This window comes from Drosophila ficusphila, unplaced genomic scaffold, assembly GCF_018152265.1.
Source record: "Drosophila ficusphila isolate 14025-0441.05 unplaced genomic scaffold, ASM1815226v1 contig_791, whole genome shotgun sequence".
Taxonomy (NCBI): domain Eukaryota; kingdom Metazoa; phylum Arthropoda; class Insecta; order Diptera; family Drosophilidae; genus Drosophila; species Drosophila ficusphila.
The window spans coordinates 17,517,976-17,541,249 of NW_025064737.1; the positions used below are offsets into that span (position 1 = coordinate 17,517,976).

A 23,274-nucleotide genomic window follows, 5' to 3' on the forward strand; every position below is an offset into this window, starting at 1 on the left:
TTTAAAAGGTTGCACTGCAAGCTTAGTACCTTGACCTTAACTCTTGTCCAAGGCCAAGGGGTTGAATAAAGAAAAAGATATTTTTAGAAAGCCCCAAAAGGTGTGCTACTAAATGTTGAATAAAAGTAACAATTCGAGGGACTTTAAATAGCGCAGTTCACTGAAACCCCCTGCCTATGCACCTTTATACCCACACCATGCTGACCCCTATGCCACCCACTGTACCTTAATCCATCCCCCCAGCCATCAATGCAGCACCCAACCGCCACCCACTCGACTGCCTGTTGCGTGGGAGCCTCCGTCTAACTGCTCATTGGCAGATGGATCGCTTCGGTTCCGCTCGGATTTCTTCGTGCCGAAGGCCCAGCATTCGGCGAGTACCGTTCGTATTGGCTATCCCGTTATCTCGGCGGCGGTTTAACGGCAGGAGAACACCGTACTTTTCTAAGCTATAAAAGCCGCTGGCCGACCGCAGTTTGTTGGCAATTCGAAAAGCGTTGGCACCTGACTCTGATCAACAAGTGGCAAGAGTGGAAAGTCCTGAAATTCTGTGCAAAGTGTTCTGTGCAAAAGTTGGCTAAAAGTTACCGAAACAAAACCAAATTATAACTGACATCGGACAATTTGCGTGCAGGTTGCGAAATAAAATTTATTGAAAAATGTGGTACAGCAAGTGCAGTTGGACGTTGGTGGTGTTGGTGGCACTCTTTGCCCTTGTGACAGGTAAAAAGTTATTAAAAGTTTATGTTAAATAAAGTTAAAAGTGATCAATTAAATATCTTCCTCAAAATTGTATTCTTAAATACATTTATTTAAGTATTCTGGGGCTTATTTTATTTCAAAAACTTGCTAAGATCAGTAGAAGTTTTAAACCGCTTTTCACAAACTACATAGCTTCCATAAGTTCTAAGAAATCTTTTAGTATTAAATAAAGATTGGTTTTACTAAATAATTTAAACATCTAAAATGCTAAAAAATTAACTGAGATAAGTTTTTATTGAGAATCTAGTGTTTTTTACTATTGTCCTTTTTGTAACGTCCTTATAAATTATTTATGGTTTTATTAAAAAATCAAGATTTTGAGTCTAATCATATCATGAAAGTTTTGGGTTTCTAGTTTTCTTGCGAAATAATTTTGAAATTTATTTTACCAATTTTAAAAATGCTTTTGTAATGTAAACTTAATCACATACAAATCAAATTAAACGATTACTAAAGTCTTACTCATTAGAATTCAACAGCTTGAAGTATACTTTCTGGCTTAAACGAAATGACGAAATTGAATGATATGCTGAGTCACAATTCCGAGAACTTAGTGGCCTATCTAAACCATAAAAATACCAAACTACTAGCTGATTAACCAACCGGTAATACGTGTCCCCAATATCATGGTTAGCCGGGAAAAATCCAGCTCCCATTTTCCGATCCGCCCCTTCCCCGTTTTCCATTTGCGCTTCTAATCCGCTTTATCAGTTCGAGTTTTATGCACATTTTCCTGTTGATACGCCTTTGTTTGCTCGCTAGTTCGGCGGCTTCCCTTTTTGGGGTTTTTCTACGTATTTTCCTTACTCACCGCAAATGCAGGCTAACCAACGGATTTCGAGGGGGATCTGGATTTACGCCATGGGGCGGAGAGATCGGGGGCTCGATTTCGCCCTTCGGACCGAACCTCCCTGAACGCTTTCAACGCTTTCGATTGCCATCGTAAATTAATCCGAACTGCGTACCAAACAACAATTACACCGAAAGAAATAATGACGTCCAACCTGTTTTCAAAGTGATAATAACTTTAACTCCGTATATCTATTTTAGACAAGATTCATTTAAAAATCGTTATAGTTGTACAGTTTAGTGATAAAAGTTGCTTTTTAAAAATAGAAAGATTTTTTTTTTCCTAAGTCACTAGCCCATCATATATTTTTCTGGGTGCAATACTGTGAAAGGCGGCATTCGTGTCACGGTGTTAATGGAAATCCACGTAATTTGGAAGGTGACGGAGACGCAGAAAAAGCGTCAGCAAGAACGGAAAAATAAAACCCGAACCGAACGTGTGAACCTGTCAAGCTGTGCCGCCTGCAGGCGTTGCAGTCAGATAGAATACCAGCCATCCCTCCATTCCTCCTCGATTCCTGCAGAGATTGGCCATGACCAGGAGAACCGCGTTCCAGCTGTGGAATTTTTTTTTGGGCTAAACGCAGATTGGGTTAGGTTCAGGTCAGCGAGAGACAGAGGTTTTATCTAAGCGAATAAATGAGTTTTTATTTCGGGGAAAAACCATGAAAGATAACAATCTTCGAAAACATAATGCTTCTTACTTTTAATAAACTCAAATTGGCTTTTAGTTTTTGTAACCAACAACTCGCACTTAAAAATATAGTTATTATTTTAAATGACAGGGAAATAGTAAAATATCAAATATAAAATTTTACAAAAATGTATATTTCTCATAATTTTAAACTTTTTCCATTGTTGTAATATTAAATGCACGTTTTATCAAAGTCTTTAACGTATTGTTGCAATTAAATAATCAGAATAAAAAATTCACATTTAAAGCATTAAAAAATTTAATCACACTTTAAACGACACTTCTAACACTTTTCGCAATGACTCTTTTCTGCTGGGGAATCCCCGGAACAAAATTAAACAAAACGCATTCAGTCACCGCTAAATTGCGCCGCACTTTTGGGTCATTAAAAAAAGACATTATTCAGAAGTGGGGACGCCAACGCGGCCAAGATCAAGGATATGGCCATTAAAATGCGCTGGTCAAGTTAATTGGCTATCTCGGCTGCTGATTGGGAAAAGTGGGAGTGGGTGTGGGATTCGGCCAAATAGGTCCCATTAATGGGGGACTCAGTTTAATGACAGCCCTTCGATGCGGCGACCCCAAAAGGCTTCGATGTCGGCAATCGCTATCTCCGATGGCCGCCATGCCTGTCAACAAGTGTGGTGGTCTCCATATGCACGATTGTATGGGTTTCGTGGCCGCCCGGCAACAATTAATCCACGGTTTAAGTAATTGACAAATGATTACGGGTTTGATATATGGCCAGGGTAGCAACAGCCGCGCCAGGCATGATGGAATCGTCTGGCCGCGCCGTTTATAATACATATTTATCTTGGCTTATGCAAACCAACCAACCAACAAAACCCCGCCCCACAAAAACTCTGGCCCATCTGCGTCATGGAACTTGTTGCCACTTGCCGTAACTCCTGCTTTTTGTCGCAGATCTTCCTTCCACTGACAGTTGTGCAATGCGTGCTCTTACGTCCTGTTCCGGTCGTCCTGTCCCAGCTGAGTCCTCTTCCTTTCATGGTGATGCGTTGCCGTCCATTTGTGTGATTAGTTCTGCGTCGCCACCTCTTACAAGTTCGTCTCCTTTTTTTTTTTTTTTTGGCACACAATGCACGAGTGGCATCAAGGACCTTGTGTAAGTGTTATGCACGGCAACGTGTTGATTCTGCACGGCGACGTGGAGCTATTCACCTAAGCTGGCGCAAATCAAGTTGTTAAAATTGGGAAACTTGGGGTGTAAAATAACTAGCAAAAAAAACGTTGCCTGGTTGTTATTCAACATTTAACAGGACATACAATGCCATTATGCAATTATGCCTAGTTCATAACAAAGCCAAATGTTCCCTTTTCTACTTCAGAAAGAAGCAGTAGCTTATTGCAGTAAAAGTTTAAAGAACTTTTATATAGAGTTTGATTTGTTATAAACACCCAAGCATTTGTTCTTAGAAATTAATGGTACGTTTTTTAGCTTATTACGGATTTTTAAAATAAATAAGAAGTTTTGCTCAGTGCTGTTTAAATTTGCCACGCACTGGGATGCAGGACTTCTGCTCCTCAGAGTGCATTACTCAACTCGCACCGCGTTGGCATATGAGCTCTGTAATGGCCACATTTATCATAGAGCACGACATTAGCAGCCAAGTGAACAATAAACATGTGCTTTTTACTGGGAAAGCAGCATCCAAAGTAGCATCTTCAGTGGGCTGCAGGCGAAAGGCCACAAGAAAGCAGCTCTTACCTGGAAAAAGTGAAAGAGAAAGTTCTTAAAGCCTTTGGTTAGGCTCGCCGGGAGGTCGAAACTACAGAGCAGCCGGGTTGTATCTTATTTTCTAGCAAATTTACGCGCACAAAGTCTTAGCGTTGTGCCAACTGATGATGATTTATTTTAAATGAAAAAAAATGTTGCATACTTTCAGGTTCCTGCTTGGAATACGGACATTCGTGTTGGGGAGGTAAGTGTTCGCCTGTTAGACTCTGACAGGAGTAGTTCATCAGGACTTCCTTTACGACTCACCGTTTATATATTTTACAGCTCATGGCAAGCGATCTGGAGGCAAGGCGGTAATAGATGCCAAACAGGTGAGGCATAAACCTTTTACTAAAAACAAGAACATGAACTAGCTTTAACCAAAGTCTCTCCTGAAAAGTGATAGAAGGTTTATCTTGTACAATTTGTAGAGGAGTGTTTACTATTTCAGTAGTTGTTAAATTTAAATAACCTTTCCCGAGAATTAAAATATAGTTACTTCTTTAGTAATTCTATTGGAATTACAATATTAAAACTGCTGTAATGGAATTGTAATGAATGTTATATCTCTTTAGCCTTCTGGACCCAACTCGTACGCGATTGATACCCTGGCTGAGGAACTATACAACAACCAGAACAACCAGAACAACCCGGAGGACAACGATGACGACAGCAACACGAACACGAACACGAATAGTGGCAGCAACATACCTTTGGCAGTTCCAGTTCTTTCAACTCGTCGGGACTTGGAGGATCGCAACCGGAGTGGCCCGAAGTGGACGCAGTTGATGCGGCAGCATCGCTACCAACTGAGGCAGTTGCAGGACCAACAGCAGCGCGAGGGGCGTGGCAGGGGCGGCCAGTATGATGCCGCCGCCGAAAGTTGGCGGAAGCTGCAACAGGCACTGCAAGCCCAAATCGATGCCGAAAACGAGATGCCCCAGATGCCGCCGTACGATCTCACGAAGTGAACTCTCCGAACTAAATTGCCAAATTGAAATTATGCAGATAACACGTTAGCTAAGCAGAAGTTAAACACACAGCAGAGCGAAATTGAAAGATATTTATCACACGCGAGATCATCGCATCGCATGCCGGGCATCAATTAAAATAAAATCAATTTAAAACAATTTAAACAAGGCATCGGCGATCGGAGCAGTCAACTTGTAGAATTTGTTGTGGTGTTTTTTATTATTAGATTTACTGAGCTGATCAGTGGAATCCTCTCTGGCCATTTTGCGTCACTGGCTGGATGCCGCAACAATGGCCCGCTTCGTTTTCGTTCACTTAACCGTACTTAATCCATAACTAAGCATATGCAGATACGATCTTAAGATTTACCACTAATAAAAGCTAACATTGAGTGCAAACATCGCAGCTGTTTAGGCCTTGATTTTGGCGGGTATCTGGAAGCAGGCGGCATCTCCGTGCTTGTCGCCCAGTCCCCAGTGGATCTCCAGGCTGACGGTGGGGTAAACCGGCAGGATCTTGAAGCTGTTCTTGTAGGTGTACACCTGGCCGGCCTTCAGCGGGCAGCCCACCTTCTTCTCCCCCGCCTCGTCGTAGATGTGCGGACAGGCGCTGGTGCCGTAGTATCCGGGGAAGGGCAGCGGCACGTCCAGGATGATGCCCTGGATGTCCGAGGTCAGCTCCTGGAAGTCCCTCTCAGGTCGCAGCTTCATCTGGATGCTCGCCTCCGTGTTGCGCTTCAGGATGCACTTGCTCTTCGGGCAGTTCGAGATGGACACGTCGCCGGCAGTCAAGGCCTTGGATTTGGCTGCAAGTCGAGAGGGGGAAATCATGGTTTAAATCTCAAGTTAATTATGAATATACATCCAGTTTCAGTCTATTTAAATTTAAGCCGATTTTAAAAGAGTCTTTCCTGATTAATGAAATGATAACTTAAAAGTTGAAAATTTAAATCCATATTTCTTGTGTATTCAATTACAAAAATTTACCGAAAATTATTCATATCTAATTTAGTAACGGTTAAAGAAAAATCTGTATTCACTGAAAGCTTTAAACAACGTATATGTTTACTAGAAGTGTATGTTAATTAACTTGAAAAGTCTATAATTAATTTGTTTACGACTCAGCTAATATGTAAATGGGTCTATAAACAATTTAATTCCGAAAGCGTTTATTCAATCAATCCGTAAGCTATCTAAAACTGTTGAAAGTAACTAGTTTTTGGGCTGTTCGTCGACGTTTTGATTGCTTTCCTAGTTTTATAACTATTTTTATTTTTTTATCTCTAATTTAGTACTTACATTTGGGGCAGGGACTGACATCAGTGGCCGACGAGCAGCCGAGCAAAGCGGCGCAGATCAAAAACAGTCCCGAGCTCAGCTTCATTCTGGCGATGTGGCTAATTGTAAGAAAAGTGAGACGAATTTAACGAGAGGTCGCTAATTGCTGGTCAACTAATTTGGACCCCGAGACGAGAGCTTTGGCCTGGTTGATAACAGGCCCACGTTATGGCCAAAAACCGGTTGCAGTTGGACCAGTCGAGCTTGAAACGAAAGATCGACCTTGACTTAAAATCACCTCACAAACATCACAAAACAATCTCTCACGTAAAGTCGGCAATTACAACTTGGACAGCACAAGGCAACTTTAGTTTCAGATCCGAAAAGTTAACTGGCAACTTAATATTCAGAAAACTACTTGAACTTCAATTGTTAAATGTTCTGTTTACTCCCTTATTAGAGTCAATCGCTCGGGGAAAACCAAGTTGTCCGTTTAATTTACCAATTTTCCTGGCAATTGCTATCAACTTGAGTGCTTCGCTTCTATATTTTCTCGCGGAGCTCTCGGGAGCTAGTACCTCAAGCTACGAACGACGATCGGCAAATGAACCGCCGATCTCATCGCATGTTCGTAATATATATAAGATATTTAAGGCGGCGACTGCTGAATCACAGCTTAATTGACTACTGCCCATTTTCTTTGCCTGCCCGGCATGCCAAGCGTTTAATTACATCAAGAAGTTCAGACAACTAAACTTCAGGCCGTATCCATTACTATTTAAAAGTAAATGATTTTGTTTACCTTCCAATTTTGTTTTAAAAAAGTGAATTCTATATTCATTAATGAACAGTATCCACATAGAAGCTAACTTCATTGAAAGTAAAAGTGCTTTGAAATCTCTGTGCTTGTTAATCAATGTGGATCATAATTTGATGCTTATATTTTCAAAATAGATTCTTGATTTGTTTACTATATTTTGCAAGTACTCGTACTTGAGACTTTTAGTCTGAATTAACACCTTGGATTTACGTTTTTGCCAAAAGCCAACAAAGGCGCGATCTTTCCGCCTGCCAAATAGTAAATTATCAAATATCCACAATGTTTAGAGCCCATAACAAGTTTGCCAAATCATGTTTGTGTGGCCTAAACAAATAATCGTACTTAAAATGCAAATTGCATTCGTATAAACATTAACATACAAAAACTGAAAGCTTTGATTTCTGTCTGAGATTGGCGAGTGATACGATACCATATTAAAGCCCTGTTAATAGAGCGTACAAAAATATCTTCACGTTTGATATGCAAGGCACCTCACTATAACTTGTAAAAAAAAACGAATCGATTTACTTGATCTGTTTAAGAATGAACTGATCGTTCCCCTTTGTTCAGATTTTCCAGGAAGTTGATGAGCAGTATAGTGTGACGTGCCCACTTTTAAGTTCATTTCAATTAGCATTTAGAAAGTCGAGCTCATAACGAAACCGAGAACACAACAACATGAATGCAAAGATTTTACGGAAGCATGAATACACAAAGAGTAGTTTTCATTAATTAAATTAACTTAAATTGGAAAAATACGAAACTTAGTACAGTGTATGTAAATTAGAAATTTCTCGCACAGATCAGAATAACAAGCTTAAATTTTATTAGTGGTTTTACTTGTTTCGTGTTGATTTAGAAGAGGAGTGGCAAACCGCAACTGCAGCGTTCGAAGCTCGAAATGCAACTGACCAAATTCGAAACGGAAAGCTGCGCCCAAATAGACAAAAAAAAAAACTCTGCCCCGGCCGGTTTGTCTGGCTTGAAAGACTTTACACAATGCTGAAGAATTGAAAGTTTCCGGCCTTTTTGTGGAGTGGGTGCTCCACTGTTCAAGCGGTCAACGTTCAATCAGCTGCTGCTCCCTGCTAAAAGCGAGAGGAAAGCGGTTTAGGAAATCCTAACTACGCTTTAGGTTTCTGTTGACACACCACTCGGCATACGGAATGAGCTGGAAGTGGCAAATATTGGGGAAGCGATGATCGCTTGCTGTTCAACTCGGAAGTAACAACAAAAAGTACTTCCTTTTCTCGTTAGTTAAGAATCCCATTACTGAGAACCATGCTGTGTATCTATTCTTTTGCCGCTACATCTTTTTTATATAATAGTATAGTATAAAATAGTATATGATTTGAAAATATGTTATTTCAGCAACAAACTTTTTACACAAAGATGCATGTTAGCGATCTAGGTATACAAAATTGTTCTCAGTGCATTCAAAAGCGTTTTGTATCTTGACAACCAGGTGGCGCCACTTTGACATTGGAAATGTAGTTGGCAACTCCAATGTACTTAATACATGAAACCCTCGCTAGGTGTCGCTGGGACCAAAAGCAGTAAACTGCTTGCTGTAAAATCACATTCCGTTTATTTTAAAATAAAACCTTCAAAAACAACTAAAAAGTTTTGCCAAACGGATTTTTGTCAATTTTAAGATAAGCTCTTTAGAATTATAATAACAAATTCCAAAAGCAACAGTCACTATAATTTCTATACAAACCCCAAACGTGGAACCCCAGATTCTCCCTCAGGAGTAATTAAAACAACGAGCTTTGTTTCTTATATTGAATCATCAGTTTATTCATCTTCACTCCGTTTTTCATTTTAAATAGTATGAACTACATTTGAATTGTACAATCTAGTTAATAATTAACATTTAGCCCATAATAGTACACAATGATGCGCATGTATTTGCTTATAATTTTATGCTTCTAGTTTTGCTTGGGTTTGAGTTTTCTGGATATTCTGTTATAATTTTGTATTTCTATTTTGCCTACCAACATTTACATTTACTAATTCTTGAAAGTTCAAGTGTTACATTCAATCGGGTTTTTTTTAAGTGTACGATCTACATATGGGTGTTGGCGTAGTTATGTAACAAAAGGATTTCATTTTTTTAAGCCGAGCTGTTTTTAGGTGAGCTAACTAACCGGAGAATTTATTACGTATATCATTGCGAATCTTAAGCATAATTTTTACACAAGTTTCATTCTTCTTTAAGGGTTTTCTTTGCTCTTTATAGAAAAAATATACAGTTACAATTAGATTTTCAATTAAATACATTAATTAAGCATAAATTATTACATAATTGTGCTAATTTCTTTTGTTTAGGTTTCCGTTGCCATTTTCTCCATTTTTGTTTTGCATCTTAGCTGGTTAAAGAATATTTTCCATTTAGTTATTGAACATTTAGTTTACGTTTTACGCTTGTTTGTTGTTTATTATCAGTAGTGGTATTATTATTATTATTTGTGGGTTCTTTACGTCAAGGTTATTAAAATTAATATGTACAAAGTTGAACTTAACAACTAAACCGTGTTGTGTTTTTGTTTTTCAATTCAATTCAAGTTTCCCTTCGCTAGTGGACAAAGTTGTTTTGCACTGTCACAGAGACTTTTACTAATTGTAGCATCTAATTATTGGTGATTAATTGGTATTATTTGTATGCTTCCTTTCTATGTGTAATGCATAACTATATATTTGTAATTATACAACTATGTATATGTATTGTATGTATGTTAGATTAGAAGCGACCAGATTTATCCTGAAACGAGAGAAAAGAATAAGAAAAGTTTAGTAAGTTTATAGTTTTAGTTGAATCTGTACAAAATAGTATTCGTATTTTAAGTAAATAAGTTCCAAATCAACACTTCATAAAAGCACAATCAGAATTTCCTGACAATGACCAAGACGTCCTTCCTCCGGGGCTTCTAATTTATTCAGGAAATTTTTTTGGGGTCTAATAGCTTCTGACACTTGACAGAAATATTCATAAGCCGGCTGATGAGAGGGAGATAGAGCACTCGACACTTTCCCCATCTTCTTATCTGGCAATTTTTATGCAAATTCAGCCGAAGGACAAACTACAAGCGGCCAAAATTATGCCATAAAAACGACGGCGCTAAACATTTAAAATAAGATTTTAGCCTCAGCCCCAATAAATTCCATCCATTTTGCCTGGCAAATTGTTGTCGCTCGCACAGAAACATAAAAATCAAAGCTCCTCGCTTATCGCTGGCAATTTTATTAGTTACAGCTTTAAATTATATTGTGTATGTAGATCACGCGCAGTTTTTATGGCCTGCAATTGAATTTTATGCGACACTTGAAGGAGGGGACCAGAAAAAAAATGAAAGAAAGGGAGTGCGAAGCCTACTTATGAGCGCTTTATGGCCACCACTCCTTGGGGGCATTAAATTTTGTGTGTGACTGCGAGCGTGATTGACTGACTCTGAGCCACTGCCTGTGATTAGATGTTCCCCACTCCCGTTCCCCAAGGATATTTGCAGTGCCTTTCACGGACGGATTGACAGGACAAGAAGCCACCAGGTGGCACTGTGGCCTTTGCCCTTTTCCGCATTTTCCAGCCGTTCCTTTCGACTGCCTTGCAGTTTATTACAAAACGAGTTAATATTTTATTAGTTACACAAAAAAACAAATTATTCAAAATTTTAATACAAAATATGATGTTTAAAATAATGTTTAAATTGAATAGTAAGTTATATTTATAAGACCAATAAATTCAAGAAAATGTTATGCCTTTCTAGTAACACTTTCATACAGTTTAATAAATCAAAAAAAATTCCAAACATTTCTTTCTGTGTATGTGAAGGTGCGTGTTCCTGTGTGAGTGCTAGCTTCTGTCACGTCATTATCCTTTGTCCATGCAACAAGTGTTTAAACCGCTCGCAGAGCTTTATTTGTTTGAACGCGTGCGTGTGTGGGTGTGGGTGAGAGTCCTTAAGGACCTTAAGCAGCTTGTACACAAGCCGTTTCCCGTTTTCCCCCTGCTTCCTGGCAATTGTTTTCCCTGCTCCGAACGGGGCAAAAAGCCATGGAAAGCGACCTCCGCATCGTGTTGAGTTAAGTGAGTGTAAATGCGGTTTGTTCCCGCAAGGACCTTTTCGAACAGGTCCTTTTCTGGGTGTGTGTGTGTGTATGGTGTGTGTGTGTCTGGCCTCGCTTATCATTGTGGCCGCCGTTGGCAGCTTAAATGTTATTAAATTGCTGACAATTTGTATTATGAAGTCGCGGCGCTCATCGCGATTTCTTTTCCCTTGCTGACAAATTGATTTCCCGCTGCCGCCAGGATAATGAAATTTTCATTTGAATGCCAATGGGTTTCTCTTCTACTTTTTTCCAGCACTTGGACAATTAGTTCTGACACTTTTGTTCGAGGCGGCCAAACCTGTCCAAAGTTTGTCAAACAATCTGCGGGGATTAGCTCCCGCCGGACAAATTCTGTCGCTAATTCAATTTATTCAAACTTCCCCACCGCTTTTTGCGGTCCCCGCTGGGAATTTATTAATGATGCACTGGCATTAAAATTTAATCAAATGTGCGACGGAAAAAAGTTTGATTCTCTGAATAATTCAGCGAGTTGCGGGCAAGTTTCAACACCTAAGCGAAAGTTGGTTTTCCGCCGAAGGTCCTGTCGCCGTTGGTCCTCGAATCTGGTTGCCAAGGATTCTGACATAGGCCGCGGCAACGAAGCCGCACATTTTTCCCCATTTTTCTGCTCCTTTGGTTATTTTTTTTTATTCTTTTGGTTCCTTCTTTTTGTCAACTAATAAATTGCCTGAAAATGCCTTTGTGTTTCACGCGCGGTTTCACCAGGGCAACCAACCTGCACCCCCCGTTAAATGTTAAATATGCACTGGAGAAAACACCTTAAAACTTAAGATATATTTTAAAATTTTAATGAACTTTAAAGGAAACTATGAGAGCACTGAGTTGTGACTGTTAATTTGAAACAAATCACAAGAAAAAGGCAGTAAGATAGTAAATCAAAAACATAAAACAACAACCTCATTTATTAGTTGCTAAACTAGAAAAAAAATTACTATAAAAATATTTAAGCTCAACAAGTGGCAAATAACATTTTAACTTTTCATTTTTTTCGTTTTAAAAACCAATTAAAATAAACTTCTTTTAATTAGGTTTCACATTTTAAATTTCAAATTTTTAAAGTGCATTTATATAGAACATAGGATTGGGATCATGCCCCACGGTGGCACGGCATCTGCAGCCGTAATTTGAGTGTGACTTTATTATGTGTCAAGTCAGTCAATCTGCGGACGATGATGTGATTTCCCCCACTTCGGCTTCCCCGTCTCGTTTTACAACGCTTCAGCGTTTTATAGCCACCTCCTGGGCAGATGTTGCGGCAACTTATTGAGTGGCAAGTGGCAAGTGGCATGTGTCGCTGCCGGCTAATAAGCATCGTTGTAACCAGCCCTTGCTTAAAGTCACTTTACTTTCATGGAATTCTTTATTAAATATTTCTTATTAAATATGCCTACAGCCCGCTCCGTGTAACTTTAAGGAATTAGCATAATAAGAAAAGAATTTCTAGCTGCTGTCAGTTGGGTGAATTATGAAAAGTGAAAGAAATGGAAATCCGCTGCTGATGCTGATGCTGATGCAATTCAAATTATTCACTCAAATGAAGCGGAGGCGGCGAAGAAAACCCCCGGCAAACACAAAAGTTTGCACTTGGCATAAATTTCGAAATCATTTCTTTTTTATTCTTTTTTTTTTGTTCGTTTCCCTCTCCATGATGGCAATTTTATTTTATTAGCACGTCATGCGATTGGCGCCAAACTTGACAAAGTTACAACTTGGTCCTCTCGCAAGTTGGTCCTTCTTTACTTGCCTTCGGTATTTCTTTTTCTGGTCGCTTTGCTGTTTTCTAATTGTTGGCTTACAGCAAAACTTAGTGAGGAATTCAATTTGTGTGTGGGTGCGGACGGGACAAAGGTTTTTCCCCACTTTCCCGAGGACCTTTTCTTTTTTTTCTGCCCGATGAAGTTTGGCACAAAGCAAAAATGCGCGGTGACAGTCGCCAGTCGTGACATTGAAATAGAAAAAAAAGAGCGGAGAAGCCGAAGGAATGTTAAGTAGAATCACAAATTTCGGGATCAGAGATGGGAGTAATTGAGAGACCAGATAAAGTTAAATCGAAGAGGGGGATTGAAATAGTATGATTTATGTAGCTTAACAATGCTTGTATAATTTCAGGTTTGTTTTTTAATTCATACTTAAATTCAACAAACAAAGAACACCATTAATATAGTCTGTAATTATTTCATAGAACCAAAAACCTGTATTAATCTATGATTATTTTGGTACCTAAAATTGCAATCAAACACTGACTCTGTCAAACTTGAATCTTAAATCCCTGTCATTAAACAGCCCCAACCAGCTGTCAAGTCAGCGTAATTTTTCAATATTAGCAGCGTTTAACACGCTTGATTTGAGCCGACCTGATTCACCTGCCTTCACGTGGCCCTCAGGTGAGCAGGGAAAATCGGAGGAGGGAAAATCGGAGGGGGAAAATCGGAGGGGGGAAATCGGAGGGGGAAAATCAAGGGTCTCGTGTGCTTGGGTCAGATATCAGTGGCATGAATAAGTCACCCTAAGGACGTAATTAATTTTTCAGCATTTGCTTTCGGACGCTAGTCCTAGCCATTTCCCAAAAAGGACACGGCAAATCGGGGGAGTTGCCTTGACGAATTTGCGCCGCGGTTTGCCTGCGCTGAGATGCCTTTGGGCTATTTTCCCTCGAATTTCCCCCGGATTTTCCTTGGCCACGCTTGGCCAGGCAAATTAGCGCGGCAACGGGAAAGGACACTCGGGAGCCCACGTATCCTTCGGCCTGCCAAGGTAGCAAAGTGGCTCCTGCATATTTTATGGCTTACGTAAATTGACTTAATTTGCCATAATTTGAGTGAGCTCCTCTCACTTTAAAAGCGTTCAAATTGAAAAGGACTTAAAGCGCGACTCGTCTTCCGCCTTTCTTGTTTGTCGCTCTCTTCACAATGTATTATGATAATTGAACGCTTGTAATTGCCCTCAAGTAGCATAATAAGTACAAATTCCATCGGCCAAGAAAAAGAAATACCCAAAGAGAATGTCCATAAAAGATTCATGGCTGGAAGTGAAGTCAAGTGAAGACGATTTGTATATAAACAGGACACAAAATCGCTGTTTAAAAAAAAAAACGAGGGGAAAGGGAAGAAAAGGAAATCTTGCAAGGAAAAGTGGGAAGTGGTTCCGGTCTGAGCCACTTTTTTTTAACATTTTACATATTCATAAAATGTGCGCCGTGAAATGACATTATTAGCATAATTTATGCTGTCACATTGAATGGCTTTTAATGCTGATGTAAATTGAAACCGAACGGTGCGGTTGTACAGTAGAAACTACTTAAATTTAGCAGAATTTTTTGTATATAGCATCTTTAAACTAAAGTGATATTCAAGAAGTGCTAAAATCAATAATTAAAAAATCTATCTTTATTTTTAACCAAAAATTGGAAATCCTTTTCTATAAATCAGATGTTTAACTGAATAACTTTTATAGAATTTCTATTTCTATTTCTATCATCTATTATCCCTGATTAGCCTGATCCCTGATGTCTTGTATACTTACTTTGTAAACTTTATAGTGGCGGTCCAGCTGCGGCTCCTGCTTCCTGCTTTCTGCTTCCTGCTTCCTGCTCACTGATCCTGCAGCTGCTGCGCAACCGATAGCGACACCGATTCCGTATCCGTCTCCTTTTCCAGTTTCCACTTCTCCGTTTTCCCATCCATCTGCGGCTGCTTACAACTCTTTACACTATTGTCCTTAGAATTAGCGTTTAAAGCGTTCCATTGGCGACACAAACAACACACACGCACACACACAACGACGAAGACGACGACTGAAGATCGTCCTGTGATCCCGGCATCCTCGTCCTGGATCATCATGTGCATCTAGTGCACCCAGGATGGCGGCGAGGTGACCACACTGGGCTGCGAGTACTGCACCCTGGCATTCAGATTTGTGCTGGCCGCTTGTGTTGCCAATTCCAGGCTGCTGTTGTTGTTGTTGTTCAGCAGCAACTGTTGCTGCTGCTGCTGCAGCTGCTGCTGCTGTTGCTGCTGCAGCTGATTGAGGCTGAGACTGCTGCCGGAATTGCTGCTGATGTTGCTAATGTTGCTCAGGTTGCTGATGTTGCTGATGTTCAAGGGTCCATTGCTGCTGTTCACCAAGTTCGTGCTGACCGTGGCCAGCGGGATGTTGATGTCCAGCAGGCCGCCATAGCTCATCTCCTGTTGCAACAGCTAAAGGAAAAAATAATTATGATTATTACTCAGTTTATAGACTACATAAAACTAGGACTGTGGGATCAATTTTATTGTAAAGCTCATAAAACAAAATATTTCCTATTATAAAATTAAATTTATAAGGCTTTTAAACATATTTGGGTAATGAATTAAATAAATATTAAATTGACTTAAGGTTTTAACATTTCTTGTGAGTAAATTACAATATTATTAGTTCTATTAAACCCACAATTTTTTCAAATCAAAGTTCTGCAGCACTTGCTTAATTAACTTATTCCCTTATTAATAGAAAGTTATTGGCTTACCTCCTCGACATTGCACTCCAGATTCCCCACCGGAAAGTTCTCCAGATTAAATTCGTCTATCGGCTGCGCCTCGTTGTTGAGCACCTCGAGGCATTGTCCTATCAAAGTAGAGGCGCAGTTATTATCTAACATTTCGCATCGAGATCGAGATCGAGATCGAGATGGGTGGAGTGGAGTGGAGTTTTCGCAGACGGTTAGAGGGAAGATAAGCAGGATAGAGGTATAGAGATAAGATGTTAGGAACACAGATCGCTATTCGCTATTCCTTACCTTCCAAGTTCCCGGACAGTTGTTGCTGTTGTTGTTGCTGCTGCTGCTGCTGCTGTTGCACCAAAAGTGCGGCAGTATCCGCAGGATTATCCAGCACCACGGTGCTATACGTGTTCAGGGAGTCCGAGGAGGGCTCGCTGTTTGGATACGCGGGCGACATGGTTGTGGTGACTGAGTTCGGCGAGAGACCCTTTAAATTAGAGATTTATTTCAGTTAAAATAACATAAAGAAACGCTGTTTAAAAGTTTGATCTTTATCTTTATTCTATTTAATGTTTTTATTGATTTGGATTGCCTTTTTATTTTAGTTTATTAAAGAAATGCCAATTAAGTATGGAAAAGAACCTAATGCTGAACTTTATCTGTGATATAATTTATGGCATTTAAAATTAACTTTATAATTTTATGGCATTATAATCTGATCGAGGCACTCATTTATTAAGTACTGTAATAAATTCTCAAAAGCTAGCAAATTTAATCCTGAGCTCATTGACCTATTTTACCATTTATTCTAAGTGCATTAGCATTCAATTCTGTTAGAGTAGGAAATATTTCTTAGGAACTGTCCCAAGATTATTACAAATGATTAATTTCGTTTTACGAATTGATTTGAATATATATCACAACATATATTTTAATTTCTTAAATTGATTTGTATTCTAGTTCCAGTTTGAGTTTTTTCTTGGTTGTATCTTTTGGTTTATGGGTTTTTCTATTAAATGTTACTCACATCTCTTGCATTGTGCAGACAGCTGCAGTTGAGGGAGCGGTGCAGCAGGCACTGCGACTGCGGCTGCAGCGTGTTGTAGCCGGGGGCGGGGCCGTTGAGGGCGTAGGGGGGCTGCTGCTGCTGCGCCTGCTGGTGCTGCGGCGGCTGGTAGGGCGGGGGCGGGGGCTGCGAGGGGAGGCCCGAGGCGGCGCTGAACCTGCTCCAGCCGTACGATCGTTTGGTGGCAAGAACGAGAAGAGAAGGTGACTTTATAGATCTGTTGCAAGGGCACTTCAAACATGCAAAGCTCAAGCAAATTTGGTTTTCTATATATTTTTTGTGTTTTTTTTTTTGGCATGCAAACAAATTATATGGAACAACAAAAATCTTGACTTGGGGGCTGGGTGACATATAATATAGTATAAGGTGGCATATAGACGAACTGAACCAAAAAACAGCCATCGAGAACTGACCCTTGCTGCTGCTGGGTGCACAGCGTCAGCTCGTCCGCCATGGAGCCCGTGAGCTCCTCGAGCGCCTCGGCGTGGGCCTGGGTCATCGTCGTGTTCTGGTAGTCGACGGGGAATCCCCAATCGGGCTCGAGGTCCTGCGCCCTAATGGGACTCAGGCGTCCGCAGGAACTGGCATTGGATGAGGCGCGCTGCCGGAAATCGGGCGACAACTGGAAGCCACCGCCACTTCATCATCGCAGGTAAAAATAAATAGGAAAAGAAAACAACAAGAAAACCAATAAATAAAAAATCGAATAACTTAACTTACACAAAACAATAATTAAATAATTAATCGTACGAGACAAAACTTATGGGAATGACTATAAGGACGGGACAAGTGAAGTAAGATCATAAATTCTACAAACTGGCCAATTAATTATACTAATTAAGCATTTAAGCGCTGATTGCTGAATGAAATCCAGAATTAACTATTTTAAAACATGCTAATAAAGCGGTTACTAAGGTATCTAATTAGCTTAGGAAATACATATTATTGAAATAAGTGTTTATAACATTTTATAATGGCTTGAGCTTCATTGATTTAAACATGCGGAAAAATATTTAAAAATTTCATTCAGATTTGTTAAATTATGCTACAGATTTCTTACTATAGACTACATTTGAGGATTCATTTTATTACATTACATTATATATATAAAGAAAAAAGAGAATATTTTTTTAAGAACTTCGAATCATTGGAATTGAAACTACAAATTAAAACATACATAGTTTTATTTAAGGTGTTAATAAAGTCATATAAGAAATCTTTAAAAATCATAAGCAAGACGTAACTATTTTAATCATAAATTAGTTAGTTTTACTTAACTAGGAAGTAGTAAAAAAGCTAAGCAATCTAGTTGATTAAATGTTCTACTGTATTTAGTTACTTCTCTTTGCAGTTGATAGTTACCTGTGGAGCGGACTCTCCGGGAAGTGGTCCAGCCCCTCGCTGACACTGCTGCTCGGCGAGGGCGTGGCATCGTTCAGACCCACCACGCCGGCCTGCCGCAGTGCCTCCACCCGCTTCTTGGCCCTGCCGCGTCGCTTCTCGTAGCGCGACGTCTCCATGGAGGCGGCACGGCGACGCACCGACTTGCCGGGCTTGGCCTCCGGATTGAGCATCCACCAGGAGGACTTGCCGGTGCCCTCGTTCTGCACCCTCATGAATCGGTTGTGCAGCGACAGATTGTGACGTATGGAGTTCTGTAACGAGACGAACGGATATCAGCTAAGAATTTCGAGGTTTCCTTCTTATATAAAATAAAATAAAGGAATTGCAAATTTTGCAAATCCTCTGCTCATTGCGCTGATGTAACGATTTGTAAGCAATTGCTTTTGGGTGGAAGGATACAACACACACAACTGCTCCTGGCTGCGCTTCCTTTTGCCGGCTTCTGCCATTCAATTGTCTGTCGACATTTTTATGGCTCGCAGAAAGCGCACATACATACAGATATATATATATATATATACAGATATATTCTCCACTCTCTAATTGGAAGATGTCTTCTTCAGTAGACCTCGTCGCCTGTCGCCGTCGTCGCTGTCAATTCATATTTTCCAACAATTGTCATAAATAACCGCGTGTAAGCAGCGTAATGACAGCGAATCGACATCGTCTGCTCAACCCGAACCCCACCAAATAATCCTGTCTAGGTGGACACAAAAAAAAGGAGAACAAACCAGCGACAATTACATGTCATCGGTGGCAAACAAAAAAAAGGAAGGCTGAATGCCAGAAACAAATAGAATCAAACACGTTTAGTGTGGATTTGTCATCAGCTGAAGGATTTTTTTGGAGCGGGTGTTTGGTTTTGGAAAAAAAAAATTGGTAAGGATACATTGGCAGCCAGGCTAAATGGAGCATTACAAACTAAACTAACTGTAAAGGGCAACTTGCCGCAGATTCCGCCCACCTAAATTTCACGGACACTGAGAGAAAGTACTATTAATAAGTTGCTTAGAATCTATAGGCAGTTTTTGGAATAGCTTTTCTAACTTTGCAATAACTTAAATGGAATAATAAGATAATTAATACTTTAGCTATAATAAAAACCATCTGTACTGTTTATTATATTAACTAATATTCTAAAAACCAAGTATAGGCATTAGATTTCTGCTTTTCTAATTTCTCTTTGTGGAAATACCCCGCTCGTCCTGTGAAAACCCACCGAAAAGCGATTGCGACGCGTCGCGACTTCAGGCGGCACATTGGCGCCATTTATCACCGTTGCCAGGACATGTGAGTGGGCGGCAAGAGAATTGGGGGTGGCGGGGTGTAAAAGGGGGGGAGGGGAAAGGCTTTGGGGTCTGTCAGACGCCCGCCTGACGACGAAACCTGTTCGCAGACAGGAGTAACTGCCCCCTTCACTCCGCGCACTTTCTAATACTTTTCTGGATTTGCTTTACTATTTTCCTTATACATTTTTTTTTTTTTGTTGGCGAAAACTTTTACTTGGCGTCAGTGGAAGCTGAGTCTGTTGCGTCTGTCGTCCGGATAGTCCTGTAATGACATTTTTGGTTTTGGCAGAACCCCCTCTTCCCACTCATCTAATTTTACCCCCTTCGCATAAAGTTATCATTTTTATTTAAATGTTTAAGTGCGCTGCCGACTGAGGCGTCTTTCCCATTTTCCCTTTCCACCACGAAAGCGTGTTCAAACATTTTTTTTTCTTGGCAAACGTTCTGATTATGCTAATGGCCAGATTGTGGAATTATCCAGCCAACTTCCGCCCAGGAACAGGATGTCCTCGGTTGTGTGGGTGGGCAAGTAATGAGAAAGTATTTTGCTATGGAATGCTAATGTTTATAAGACTTCAGAGGGAAAGGGGTTTTGGAATTGCGTACAAAAATACAATAATTTATATAAGAAAATTAATTCACCTATGGAATATTTTTGGAATTAAGCAACTTATTCAATATGAATTCACTTTAACCGCGACCACTTAAAGACTTCCAAAGAGGGGTGTGTTTTAGGCCTGCTCGCTCAAGGCCATTTAATCAAGGCAAAATGCAAACAAATGGCATTCATAATTTATGGCACACACTTCATTGAATATTCATAAACTTAAATCTCGGCCAGAGAAAAAAGCCTAAAGAACGCGACAGCATTGAGAACATTCACAATTCATCTAACTAATTGGGCCTATTAAATCGAGAGATATATGCGCGACTCGGCGACACAGACCACATGCCGAACAGCTATATACAGCCTATATAGTTGCCAAGGAGCTGCATTATGTATTATGAATATGGTAAGCACTCAAAAAAATTGGATAAATTCAAAGAGGTTTTTGTAGGTTTTTTGCTTGAAACATTCATCAAAAAAAATGTAATAAGTTAACATTGATTTTGCAAATAAAATCTTTGTTATCTTTCAAGTTTACTTTTAAGTTTTCCTGTTTTTTTTCAGTGCACGCGTACTGATACATATGTAGGTCACATTATTGTCCCGCTCCACAATTCGCATCCATGGCAAAGCAAACTCAGGAAAAGCAATCGGAAAAAACTGGGCTTCCATTGAATTCACTTGGAGCAGCAAATGAGCAAAAAGCTGGCAAATGGAAATTTCATACACATCTGAGGAAATGCCGTTCGTAGTCAAGGATATGTGGGTCCTTATTGTGTACAATTAATGTGCAACGAGCGTGAATCACAAGAAACTAAACCGAATCGAGTTCCTATAGGAACTCACTAGTGAACCAAAATCGATGGGTGGAAATCATAGTTAAAGTTTTCCGTTGACCAATTACAATTATTACAGCAAAACTTTTATTTATGGGTGCGGAATGTGGGTCTCTGATTCATTTCTTTATAATTTATTTGAGTAATTGAGGGGAGATAGGAAGCGGGGTGGCACTAAAATATATTAAATCTGCCAGCTCTTTTCATTTGAGTTTTTCCTATACGACCGACGACGAGCATTCGCATTTTCCTCTGGGGTGACTTGGGGGCTTTATCAGTGCTGATTTTTCTTGGCCTCCCCTGCACGAGGGCAACCCCTCCTCGGTGTAACCCACATGATACGCTGTCATCTCGTATCAAATATGCATATTTCATTGGGCCATTTGAGCGGCTTACGGAGGAGCTGAATCGCGGCATGTGGCGCTAACTGGGTCGTCCTCAATTTACTTCGAACAAGTGCCTTTCAAGGAGGTTAAGTAAGACCTCTAAGAAAAAAAATATCAAGATCGAACTATATATTTTCTTAAATAGTTGTTTAGCCAGAAGAAAGTATTAGCACTAAGAATTAAATCCAGGAACATTAATATGCTTCCATTTTTTATAAATTTTCTCCTATTTATATAAATTTTAATCTTGAGATTTAATATTTTAAAAATAATATGAAAGTCTTGCTTCTTATTGATGCTTTTTAAATTCTTTATTTAAAAGATATTACCTCACTCATCATTTCATCTAAATCACTTTCTTTCATTTCAACCTGAAAAGACCACTTTAGACTCCGCGATACTCAATGTTTTGTGGTTGAAAAAATAAGCAAAAAATCAAACAAAATGCGAAAAAAGAACAAGATCTATATCGGTTTATAGCAAACGGTTAAACTGGGAAAAGGTGGAGAAGTTTGGGGCTTTTGGGGCGTAGAACTCGCGCCCCAATGCCAAACAGCTGCAGCGATTCTCACACACAAATCAAATGAACCAACAGCACTCAATAGAAACACACACACCAACACACACTGGGGCATAGAAAAAAAGATTATTCGCATTTAGATGTGAAATTGAGATATAAATTTTTGAAACGACACTCTCTCTAGCTGCCTGCAAACAGGTTAGTACACCACCCACCACCCACCACCCCCCATTCATTCGGCTAATTGCTGCCGACCAGGCTGGGCAGTTAAAATTTAATACAGAAAAAAATCGACCAGAAACCAGTGAGAACGATAAATGGTTTGGAGTGACAACTTCAAGATACCCTAAAAAAAAAAATAATTGGCAAACCAAAAATTAATTAAGCTCAGTGATTAATTTTACCAGTTCCGAGAAATTTAGCCGACCGAAACGAATGACTGCATTACCAAATAAAAATGGCAAATTCGAAATACTGCGGAAACCATTTCGATTTTATTGGTTTGCGAAGGTGTTGATCTGTAACAATTACTTCGAGTCTGCACGAAATCGAATGAATCAGGATGTTACAACCGAAACTGAACGAATCAATCAGAGAGAAATTCTCACATATTCGCCAAATACCCTTGAACTCTTCAATAACCGCGTAGCAAAAAAAGTGTCTAAAAACAGACCAGTAAGTTTGGTTTCAGACTTTTTTGCCGCCTTAATTGTTTGAGCAAAACATTTTGTTCGGCTGGCCAATTTGTAAACACTTTTGTTCGCAGTGGGCCAAAGACTAAACAAATCGGTCGGGGGAAAATTTATGATGATGGGGATCTGGTTAGGGCTTCGGTATCTGGTATCTGGTCTCTGGTCTCTCAGGAGTGTCTGCAATCTGTTTACCCAAGACTAATTAATTGTTTAAACAATTCCAGCTTACCAAGATGGCAACAGACGATATTCGACAATTGTTTACCCCGAAAGATCATTGACAGTTGCCATTAAATGGCAAGCGATTTAGAAAACCATTTGGAAACGTATCACGATCGGCGTATATTGATTGGATTTCGAGTGATTTCTGGCGCGTGTTAGCAAATTTGAGTGTTACCCCAGGAGGGGTAATCAACGAAATTGATAGAACCTAATGGCAACCGTAATTGATTAGATAATGACCCAGTAACGACCTAGACCAAGTGATCTACTGAAACCCAATCGATGGAATACAAAAAGCAGACCACTTGTTTAACCATCGATCAAATGGAACCTTAAATTCCCATCGAACGACACTTTTATTCTTATATAAGCCACGCTAAAACTGAAAATGAAATTTAAACCTCCCTTTAAGCCAATCTAAAATCAATATTTTAAGAAGTTCTGTATCAAAAACACATTTGCAAGGCAACAAACGGGCAAAAAAGAATTCCAAACTCTGGCAAACTAAATAAAAGAGCAATAGACATGGCAC

At 39.8% G+C, this 23,274-nt stretch overlaps 3 protein-coding genes across 9 annotated transcripts in view; 1 reads left to right on the plus strand and 2 right to left on the minus strand.

Annotated features, from left to right (window-relative positions):
• The first annotated feature begins 503 nt into the window (after nucleotides 1-503).
• LOC108092186 (neuropeptide CCHamide-1) lies at nucleotides 504-5,420 on the plus strand. Its single transcript, XM_017191712.1, has 4 exons — nucleotides 504-723; nucleotides 4,213-4,248; nucleotides 4,329-4,375; nucleotides 4,619-5,420. The coding sequence occupies exons 1-4, from the start codon at nucleotides 660-662 to the stop codon at nucleotides 5,012-5,014; spliced, it is 543 nt and encodes a 180-aa protein (XP_017047201.1). The 5' UTR covers nucleotides 504-659; the 3' UTR covers nucleotides 5,015-5,420.
• LOC108092187 (ecdysteroid-regulated 16 kDa protein) lies at nucleotides 5,216-8,030 on the minus strand. 2 transcript variants are annotated; one of them, XM_017191713.1, is made up of 3 exons: nucleotides 7,953-8,030; nucleotides 6,314-6,411; nucleotides 5,216-5,820 (listed from the first exon to the last, which is right to left on the minus strand). In XM_017191713.1, the coding sequence occupies exons 2-3, from the start codon at nucleotides 6,396-6,398 to the stop codon at nucleotides 5,426-5,428; spliced, it is 480 nt and encodes a 159-aa protein (XP_017047202.1). In that variant the 5' UTR covers nucleotides 6,399-6,411; nucleotides 7,953-8,030; the 3' UTR covers nucleotides 5,216-5,425. The 2 variants fall into 2 exon arrangements, with proteins under 2 accessions (XP_017047202.1, XP_017047203.1); XM_017191714.1 differs by lacking the exon at nucleotides 7,953-8,030 and adding an exon at nucleotides 6,795-6,913.
• Nucleotides 8,031-8,883: 853 nt separating this feature from the next.
• The window catches only part of LOC108092065 (forkhead box protein O), a 31,219-nt gene continuing 16,828 nt past the window's right edge, over nucleotides 8,884-23,274 (minus strand). For 5 of the 6 annotated variants that reach the window (XM_043208916.1, XM_043208918.1, XM_017191529.2 and 2 more), the window contains exons 5-11: nucleotides 18,149-18,441; nucleotides 17,200-17,424; nucleotides 16,748-16,943; nucleotides 16,018-16,207; nucleotides 15,748-15,872; nucleotides 14,766-15,439; nucleotides 8,884-9,876 (exon numbers count right to left, since the gene is read on the minus strand). In XM_043208916.1, the coding sequence (XP_043064851.1) occupies nucleotides 15,089-15,439; nucleotides 15,748-15,872; nucleotides 16,018-16,207; nucleotides 16,748-16,943; nucleotides 17,200-17,424; nucleotides 18,149-18,441 (1,380 nt within the window). In that variant the 3' untranslated portion in view covers nucleotides 8,884-9,876; nucleotides 14,766-15,088. The remainder of the gene's footprint in view (nucleotides 9,877-14,765; nucleotides 15,440-15,747; nucleotides 15,873-16,017; nucleotides 16,208-16,747; nucleotides 16,944-17,199; nucleotides 17,425-18,148; nucleotides 18,442-23,274) is intronic. The other variant, XM_017191530.2, reaches the window with a different exon arrangement.

Bases quoted from the DNA above. Each gene is read 5' to 3' on its own strand.
- LOC108092186 (XM_017191712.1), top strand. From the start codon at position 660: ATGTGGTACAGCAAGTGCAGTTGGACGTTGGTGGTGTTGGTGGCACTC. The intron at 4,249-4,328 runs GTAAGTGTTCGC...TATATTTTACAG, and splicing joins CGGACATTCGTGTTGGGGAG to CTCATGGCAAGCGATCTGGA. The intron at 4,376-4,618 runs GTGAGGCATAAA...ATATCTCTTTAG, and splicing joins CGGTAATAGATGCCAAACAG to CCTTCTGGACCCAACTCGTA.
- LOC108092187 (XM_017191713.1), bottom strand. From the start codon at position 6,398: ATGAAGCTGAGCTCGGGACTGTTTTTGATCTGCGCCGCTTTGCTCGGC. The intron at 5,821-6,313 runs GTAAGTACTAAA...CTCGACTTGCAG, and splicing joins TGTCAGTCCCTGCCCCAAAT to CCAAATCCAAGGCCTTGACT.